This window comes from Strongylocentrotus purpuratus, unplaced genomic scaffold (genome assembly GCF_000002235.5).
Source record: "Strongylocentrotus purpuratus isolate Spur 01 unplaced genomic scaffold, Spur_5.0 spur5_scaffold_10, whole genome shotgun sequence".
NCBI lineage: Eukaryota > Metazoa > Echinodermata > Echinoidea > Camarodonta > Strongylocentrotidae > Strongylocentrotus > Strongylocentrotus purpuratus.
Window position 1 is genome coordinate 15,089,017 of NW_022145595.1, and position 10,214 is coordinate 15,099,230.

The following is a 10,214-nucleotide window of genomic DNA, read 5'->3' on the forward strand; positions in this document are numbered from 1 at the left end:
AAAAGATCAAAATTTCCAAGTAGATTCTGTTGAAATGCACCGCAATCAACATATGCACAATCTCTTAGCATTATGTTCACATCTTCTTCAACAATGGTATCCATTATTAACTATTTAGAATGTAGCAATATTTGCAATATGGTCCTTTAAGGTATTTCTTTTCATCATTTTTGTTTCATTGTTATATGATTTGATGTATAAGTCAAGTTAAATGTAGCATAAAAACGAAGAGTAAAAATGTGTTATTAAATGAAAACAAAATATATTAATACAACAAACTTGACAGGAAAATGATCCATGAGATTTGAACAGCTTATTTAAAATCTAGTCCTATTTACAAAGTAAGTATTAATTATATCTGCATATAAAAATTAAATTAATCAACTTGAAAATCAAGAAATATGTGCACAAACAAAATATAATTTAAATACTTTCGCTTAAAACGACATAATATAATAATACTAATAACAAATTAATTAATATTTTTCAATTTTCAAGTTATCTATAATGCGATATGGCATATCATTGGCTTCTTTTTCTTCAGTCTTAAGTGATAGGTACCCCTTAACTTCAAATTTGAAATTTGTAAAGTTTTGCATTGCTTTGAGGTAGCGTTGAAAATCTTTTACAATGAAAGAGAGGAAAAGGGATAAGGGAATGTTGATACCAGACACTTTTGTTTGCTCTAACATTCAATATGTAGTCAGTATGTGCTTTCTCACACACAAACAAAATAAAATATCAATCAAAGAGTATAGCAATGGAAACTGACATACTAAAGATTTTCATCTTGCACTTATCAGAGTAAATCGCAAGCACTGTGAGTGCCAGACGAAAAGCTCTAGTATATCCGTATTTGCTGCTATTCTTCGATCTGCAGTACCAATTAACTCTTTAAATATCATATTGAAAACATTTACAGAATGCAAGAAGCATATGTATTTACATAATATTTTGAGAGAGGGACTTAATCATTTTGTTTGGATAATGACAACTGTGTACAGGCACAATCTTTCGAGATAATGGGCATCTTCTCATTCGTTTAGTTCACGTAATAAATAATATAATGTTGTACTTTGTGGGCCAATGTTAGAGAGGGTTAGAGCATGCAAAGAGGTACACTTCAAAATGGTAATTTAGAGTGTGAGCTGGATTACCGTGATACTTTGATAAAATACAACATCTCGTTAGCAAACGCGAGCAAGTTTGGTGAGAGGGAAACCAAGTAACACCAAACAGTACAATAGTTAAGCGTCAGTTTAAGTACATTGAACTCAACTCTTTCCTTCATATTCAGACCATCAAGGTCATAGAGCCTGATCACCACATTACCCTTCTTACGATCAACACTCGCTACATACACCCTGTCCTGCTCATCCACGGCAGCATACAGGAGGACACCGTTTGGAGCTTGTAGAGACTTACCAGCATTCCCATCCCTGTCATAGACCGTCACCACGCCTGGATAGGGGCAATGACATGAACTCGTGACGATCAAACCCGACCTGGTGGCAGATACCTGGAGCGTCTTGTTGTGTTTCGTTGAAACAATGTGTTTGAGAGTGGATCCAGTCGGGTCATAGATATATACTTTATACTCATAGTTAGCGATGAGGATTTCACCTGATGGACTTCTGTTTAATTTGAGAAAGTTATTGTCTTTCACGTGGATGGTTGATCTCCTGGATCCATTGGGAGAATATATGCGTGCTTCTGTTGAACTCGTTGATATGCATAACGACCTGTCTTGTTGAAACACAAGATCATAACATATCATGTTTCTTGGTATGTTTGCATATTGGTGCTTTTTACCAGCTGAGTCAATGATATCTATACCTTGTGCATCCAAATATCCGATAGCTAGACTGCCCTCAGAGTAAGGGGTCATTCCCGTCATTAATCCCCGTAGCTTCACACACTGAATGACTTGCAACTTAGGATCTGATTCTAAGATGCTCCCGATGTCCAGACGAGTATCATATGCAGGCTTGGACGTCTTCTTCTGCGTTTTCCTCATAATGGCTGCAGCAGGAGTGTGATCAGTACCTGATTCTGAGATGCTCCCGAGGTCCAGACGAGTATCATCAGCAGGCTTGAACCTCTTCTCTTGTGCTTTCTTCGTAATGGCAGCTGCAGAAGTGTGATCAGTAGCTGATTCTGATATGCTCCCGAGGTCCAGACGAGTATCATCAGCAGGCTTGAACCTCTTCTCCTGTGCTTTCTTCGTAATGGCAGCTGCAGAAGTGTGATCAGTAGCTGATTCTGAGATGCTCCCGAGTTCAAGACGAGTATCATCTGCAGGCTTGAATCTCTTTGTCTGTGCTTTCTTCGTAATAGCTGCTGCAGAAGTGTGATCAGTAGCCTTCTTCAGCATGGCATCCAGCTCCTCACAGAGCAAGGTATGAGCAGACAGACTGTCTGTCTCAAGACGACCTAGTCTGCCATGAGCTACCAGTGTTATTGAACTACAAATACTCTTGATCCTCTGTCGATCCTTGGATTTCAAGACGTTGAGGTCGTCATCGAAACTCCGCTTTACGACATTGATTTGCTCGATGAGATTTCGATGACTTTCTTCAAGCTCTCTGGCTTTGATGCTGTAGGCTTGAGTAGCATCGTCCAGTAGTTTCTGCACGACAGTGTTTACTTCATGGCGTTGTACTTCCACATTCTGAATGTTTTTTTCCAGTTCTGATTTCATAGCGGCACAACGCTGGACAAGGTCGTTCACCTATACAAAACAAATATTAGAGAAGTGAAAAAAAAACATGTATTCCTCAGCCAGTTAAGTTATGTATACACAGACTTTTATAATCGCATTTTGTAATCGAATGTCGGACAAGTAAAGATTTCGTAGTACGTAGCAGCAAACCAGGGGCGGATCCAGCCGGCGGCAGGGGAGGAGGCCTTATTCGTGAGAAAATATTTAGCGGTGAAACAGCGGGGGGGGGGGGGGTGATAGTGAGGACAATTTCATTTAAATTTTTTTTTACTCCCGAAAATTTGTAAATCGCGCCGGCCGATTATTCGCTCAGTAGAGTGGAAGGGGGGGGGGGGGGGGGGGGTAGTGAGCACTATTTTTTGTTTGCCCTCAAAAATTGAAAAAGCGTACCCCCCCCCCCCCTTGAGCGCCAGGGGAGGGAGCCCATCTCCAAAAAAAGGGTAAATAATGCATGGCCCTACAGAGGAATTTTGCCTGTCGGGGACCGGGAGAAAATGCAATGAGTTATTGATAATCTATTGCATTTTCTTTATCTTTGTGTATTTGTGGAGGCGGCGACGTACCCTAGCCTGTTCTTTCAAATTTAACACTTAGTTTTTCATTAAAACCCTCTGGAACAGAGCTCAACTATCCCTATCACGGTCAGATGAGCATCCAGGGGCCTGCCATAGGGCCCTTGGCGAGGTCCAGGGGTAGTGGCAGATCCAGTGGGGAGGGGGGGCAAAACAAAACAAAATGTGCTCACTCACCCCCCCCCCCCCCCCCCCCCCCCCCCCCCCCCCCCCCCCCTCTGAGCGACTTTTCGGTCGGCGCGATTTTCAAATTTTCGGGAGCAAATTTTTTTTTTTTTTTAATCCCCCCCCCCCTCGAGAAATCCTGGATCCACGCCTGTCCAGGGGGTAGAGCCCACGGAAGCTCAAGGGTTTTTAGGTATTTAATTTAGAACAGATGAGCATCCATAGGCCCTCCTTAGAGGCATTTTGGGGCCCAGGGGGCAGAGCCCCCGGAAGCCTAGGGTTTTAGGCATTTAATGATGATCAGATGAGCATATTTTGATACCTCATTTCTTTCTCTCTTTTTACATTTTCTCTTTAACTTAATACTTTTTCGAAAAATTGAGGGGGCTCGAGCCCCCGATCCCGCCGTTCTGAAGGCCCTGAGATGAAGGCTTCTAAAAAAACATATTTTTTGCCTAACTTTATTTTTTGGAATTTGTAATTTTCCAACAAACGAATAAAAAAGAATATTTTACAAAAGAAATTGAGAAAAACCCCGGAAAATCATGTTATTTCAGAAACATTTTTATTTGGGGAACTGCCTATAATAAAAAGAAACACACGCTTACTCATCATCTCACAATATTTCCACGATATGCGTCTATCCTCCATTGATAAATAAAGGGAAGTGCGGAATGTTTAGAAAAATGTTTTTTCTCTCGATAAGGGGGGCGGTCGCCCCCTGCCCCCCTCCCCCGTTTCTGGCGCCTTTGAGTACAACATATCAGGCCGTAGCCAAACTTAATTATTTTTGTGTGAAGTGAACCCACTTACTTTAACACGTAACTGCTTCTCGAAGTCAGCCTGGTTCTTGATTTTGTGATATTGATGACCGATGATCACGCACTTAAGACAGACATGGACCTTACAATCCTCACAAAACATATCTTTGTTCTCTTGTTTGTGGATGCAGCACTTCTCGGATAGATGACCAATGCTGACCTTCCCGTTGATGATATCCTGTATTGATACAATCTCGTGACCATCAAAGACTCTAAGATATTGATGACATTCCCGACACTTATCACAAATGTAGTTATTACAAGTACAGCAGAATGAGACGGCATCTTGCTGAAACTTGCAAGCAGTGCATTTTGGACTCATCTCAAGGACAGCGTTCATCCCTCCACACTTGGCGCGGTAATTGTCTACAAGTCCATCGACAGTCACATCGGTGAGGAAATCATCGACACGGTTCGCAGATAACTTGGTGATCTTCCTGCAGAGAGGACAGATCATGTGATCGAGATCCTGGTGGGACAGGTCATAGTTCTTGAGACATTTCCGACAGAAGGTGTGTCCGCATGAAGTCAGGATAGTTGCATCGTCGAAGATATCAAGACATAGTGGACACGTCAGGTTCTCTGAAGAGCTTGGAGCTTTCTCTTCCTCAGTTTTCTCAGCCATTGGTACAAATATAAGATTTCTGGCTTATTACAAACACGAGCTCATTCTACGTCTATATCCAATCGATGTCCAATAAAACTCAAAAGTCTGATCAGCTGACGTGTACTAGAAGCCAATACTCAGTTCATGCTAACTCCAGAAAGCTGTCACTATATGCAGTAACGTAGTAGACTTTACTGATATTCGACTCTACGCAAAAGTGCGTCCTAACTGCATACAGTCCTGTACCAAGTTCTTACGTTGATTATATAAAATATGTGTCGAAAGAGGTGCGCCTTATTTTGATCAAAAGTATTAATTCTCTGTCGAATTGTGTACCTGAATACAAATAAGGTTATAATAGTAAAATCAAACATAGATCTTCTATGAATAAAATGCAGTTTGTGCATCCTATAAATAGAATTGGGTTTTCCCACAGGGCATAACACCTATGAACTTGATGGCGGTATTCATCTTTTTTTATCTATAGAGGGCGACTAATAGCCTCTCATTGACGGATGTAATATTATGTTGGAGATCCAAATTTTGCATGGATATTAATTAATTAATTGATTAACTTACGTGTATTTTACTTTCTTTCTTGAATCACTTGATGGTCGTATGCCCACAACGATACAATTTTTACACAACTGCGCCAGGAGTGTCATTTTTGACAGACATTTTAGGGCGCATTATAAATGTTCACTATTTTTTTTCTACTTTTCTTCATTTTCCTATATTTGGAGGGGTAAATTAGGACCGGGACTACACGTATAGTTCACCCTTCTTTCTCCACTATTCTTCACTTATCTCATTCCACTTTTCTCTTTCTAGATATCTAGATTTCAAGTACGCCGATGACACAGTCATCACAGGATACCTCTCTGGTAATGCCAACTGTCGTTTCGCGGTACTTGATTCGTTTGTGAAATGCTGTGACTCACATTTCTTGCAACTCATTGTATCAAAAACTACTAAGAAAATGATCGTAGACTTTCGTAAGAACGTACTGGATGACCATGTACCTCTCACCATACATGATGATGTAGTAGAACAAGTGAGGGAATATAAATTCTTGGGTACTACCATAACAATCAATCTGGATTGGTCAAGCAAGGTACATGCCACACAAAAGAAAGCTATAACCAGAAATTATATTTCTTGAGACAACTCAAGAAAATGCACTTAGATAATCCTCTTCTTGTATTTCTTTGTAAGTCGATCATCCAGTCCATTTTCCATTTATATTTCACTACCAATTGTAAGTATATGTACGATTGAAACTTTGATTAAATTTGGGTTTAAAAAAAGTAATAATAATATGTTATTGAATTGAAGGAATGTACAAAGGTTTACATGTTTAGGTTGTAAATTGCAATAAGCCCTTAATTTGCATACATTATTACACCCCTGTGGCATAATAATTCATTCAGCATGCCTTCTCTTTGTATCCACTTTGCCCATTTTACACTCATACTCATTATCTATATACCCATTACGCGACTGTAATATATGCTCTCTTTAATATGAGTACTTCTACTTGTTTATGATATAAATTGTACGTAAATGTAAAATAGGATTTTAAAGTGATAAACATAGGGCTCCGAATAGTCTCATTGGACAACGCCCCCTATCGTCAGAGTCCAGCAGCCTAACATGTTAATTAGCCTACTGACTTTTACCCAAAATATCGTTAAAAATTTATTTTTTGTTTAAACGAAAAGCACATCCACCCCGACGTACGTTGACACTAGCTCTTTCATTGGAACCCTCATGTCCCATTGACTTTTGAAAGTTCACCCACCGTAATTTGGTCAAAATAGGTCGATCGCTAGCTCGCCATTGCCTATATAACACATGTGAAACAAGTCGAACTTTGGACGCAATTTGACACGCGATTGTAAGGTTATAGGTCAAGCACACGAAGGATAACAAGCATGAATTATCATAGATCAGTTCTGATCGGTTCATTATGTCCATTTCAGCAAACTCCCCCCCCCCCCCCATCGTAATTTTCCATTTAGTATAGGCAAGCATTTTGCCGAGGTAAGCAAAAACATGAATATTCATGATCGCCATGGACTATTCGATTATTTACAGAGGGGTGCAATTGTGCACCACATCAAACTCCCCTACTTTAAATTAAGTATTTCATTGTATGTTGTAGTTTGGTAGGTTTATTTTAATAACTGGTTAATTATCAGATATCAATGATAGTTTAAAGATATGGAAAATGTTCTTGTTGTCCTGTAACATATACAGGATTAATTAAAGGCATCATTTAACAATGCTAAATCTGAGATGTATAGCCCAACGTGTTATCAGTCTGTGATATGGTGTAATATTGAAGCCCTAAACAAAATTGTGCTTCAAAATTACCATGAAGAACCTCAAAAAAGTAAAAATCTTTGAGTGACCGGTTTTATCATACTCATTTTCTACAATAGACTGTAGTATTAAAAACCGTTAGGAAAACGGTTTTTAGAAATTTAGATTTCAATCATAAATATCTTGATAATCAGACGGGCGATCGGCTGGTAAAAGTCATGGAATTCCTGACTGACCTAAATGTTTATAATTATGATTGCAGCATGAGCTAAATCCAAGATTTTTTTTAGAATCTGAGGCAAAGATACCGAAACCCTTTAATGCAGGTCAGTCATAATTGTTTGTTCTGTAATTGACCTAGATTGAAGTCAAATCTTATTTTAATATATTTTCCAGGTTTTGCATATTCAAAATAGAGTAGAGTAGAGGTGTTGTGGTCTAGCTAGTGGATAAGTCAACCGACAACAGATCACAAGGTACGTGGTTCATATTCCCATATAGCAAACCCAGATTAACAATAAGAAAGTTATGGCACCCCTGTATGAAATATATCTATTCAATCATTAATAACTAAGAAAATGAATTTTTATGAAATTTTCTGTACAGAGCGAATTGGAGAGGATGTCGCATATGATACGTCATTGTGTTGCCAAATTGTATTTCACTGATGACAAATTCAAAAATTCGTAAATTTCCTATTGTTAATCAGATTTCGATCAAACTCTCGCTCATTTGTTTCTCTCATCTTGTTTTGCTTTTATTAGGGTGGACTTCCCTTTAAGGCCACCTACCGTATACTAAAATATATAATGTGTATTAGATGGTTTTCCTGTAGTTAGCCATTTCCTCCATCATTACCCAACACCCCCCCCCCCCTTTCCCCTCTCTCTCTCTCTCTCTCTCCCTCTCTCTCTCTCTCTCTCACACATTTCTCTGTTGCTAACTTCTTTATCAATTCTTACGATGTCCAAGCAGCAAGTCAATATGCTTGTTAATAAGTGTAAGCCAAGGTCATTGGAGAGAATTCTTTTATAATCGTTTTAAACGTTTTAAACGTTTTATAATCCCTGCATGTTAGTGTTTTACAGTTTTGTATTCCCACATGAAGCTAATTGAGAAGGTAGATGGTCCTTTAAAACCGGACATCATTAAAATCTTCAAATGCAAAATCATCCTTAGCACCTTGTTTTTCTGTTCAATAAAATATATCAGAATCGTAACAGACAAAGATTGCATGAGTATCATCTTCATATATCTGATTAATTTTGTTTTAAAACATATATCCTTCAAAATCGACACTTGGATTTAAACATTAAACAACAGGAAACAATCAAGGTACATTTTAAAGTGACTGATTTTATTTCATTTGGATGAGAAAATATAAAACTTTTTCATGGTCTTAATTGAGGTATCATTCATAAATAACAATCTTTATTTTCCGAGTTTAGATATATATACACAAATTTCAAGTGGCACAACTACATCCAGTCATCCACTAGTGAACCTTCATGCTTCCATACTTGATATAGATATTGATGATTAAAAAAGATGTATCATTATATGAAGAAAGAAACTAAAACTTTTCTTTAAGCTTTCTGGAGCTGTCCCTCACATAACAAAATGTGTATTCAGTATGTGCAATGACATCAATTCTAGAATAACTTTCATAAATTATAAATTTCATCAGGAATTGTAATCTATAAATGCAGAGTGGGTCCTGTATTATTTATGATAAAGAGGGCAGGGTACCGTCGATAGGCACGACAATAGAGTACCGATGCTGTGACGTCATAAAAATCTATTTTTAGAATTTCTTAATTTTTTACTTCATTTTCCAAAAGAGCATCAAATGGTTAGGAGCCAGAGCATATAACACCGAGTTCCTATAGGAAATATATTCATTCAGATGGTCATATCTCAGCCAATACTTAACATATTCAATTGCTTTTCGACACTTGGACATTATTTTTTATGCTCTTTCGGAAAATGAAGAAAAAAATTGAGAAATTCTAAAAATAGATTTTTGATGACGTCACACTTCACCACTCTATAGCGGCTTAGTACCCTGACGTTTACTCAAGAGGTTATTGGTTCAAATCCTAAAGTTTCTTGATGGTTTTGAATTCTAACTACCGCAACTATGGTATTTGGCCATAGAGAGCAGCACAGGCCAGGGGTATAGTTGGCAAAGGAACTTTTGATTCCCATACAACTACAATGGGACGAGAACTGGAAAGTCCGATGGGAAATTATACTTTCTGAACCAATAAGATTATGATGGTGCCTACATAGATCTCTTTATCAATCAAAAATGTTTTGAAGACAGGTATCTACAAATAGATTATCTAATAAGGATACAATGCAATAAAATGAATACGGTACATATCATCGTTGTTCAAATAATTTTCTGACACAGCACACATTGTTTGTGAAAAACAAGGATCTTCTATATCCTGTTTTTTTCTTGTGAAAATATAATTACTCCTCTTTTCTTTTCACACACAAGTCATCAAGGAATAGTCAAGGTAGGATGTAGTTTGCTGAGCATCGTGCGCGTGTGTAAAATGGCGCCTGGCTGGAACGCTCCCCAGGGAGCTTGGATCCGTCGACCAGGACGATAATATTTCTGTAAAGCGCTTACAGACATCGTCAATAGGGAGGCGAGTTGGCTCAGTCGGTATAGCGTCTGCCTGTCGAACTAAAGATCCCGGGTTCGAATCCCACCCAGGCAGATGACTAAAGCCTGCGTTGTGTGTTAACGTGCCCCTCCCCTTTTTCATAGATGCAGGCTATGTTAAGTGGAAAAAACTCTGTCCCTCGGATAGGACTTTAAATGGAGGCCCCGTGTAGAGAAGAGTCACTACTTTTGCACGTTAAGAACCCACTGCACTATTTGTATAAGAGTAGGGGGGAAACCCCGGTGTAGTGGTCCACCTGCACACACCCCAGTATAGTATGTTAATACTCTGTAAAGAGGTATGTACTCAAAATGGAAGAATAAG

The 10,214-nt window shown here is 38.6% G+C and overlaps 1 protein-coding gene across 1 annotated transcript; it reads right to left on the minus strand.

Moving 5' to 3' along the window:
* Positions 1-505: 505 nt before the first annotated feature.
* Positions 506-5,247, minus strand: LOC115921689. The gene is made up of 2 exons (XM_030979608.1): positions 4,273-5,247; positions 506-2,731 (listed from the first exon to the last, which is right to left on the minus strand). Exons 1-2 carry the CDS (start codon positions 4,903-4,905, stop codon positions 1,154-1,156), a joined length of 2,211 nt encoding a protein of 736 aa, XP_030835468.1. The 5' UTR covers positions 4,906-5,247; the 3' UTR covers positions 506-1,153.
* Positions 5,248-10,214: the final 4,967 nt, after the last annotated feature.

Coding starts and splice junctions, on each gene's coding strand:
- LOC115921689 (XM_030979608.1), bottom strand. CDS start 4,905: ATGGCTGAGAAAACTGAGGAAGAGAAAGCTCCAAGCTCTTCAGAGAAC. Junction 2,732..4,272: donor AGAAGCAGTTACGTGTTAAA/GTAAGTGGGTTC, acceptor TGTTTTGTATAG/GTGAACGACCTTGTCCAGCG.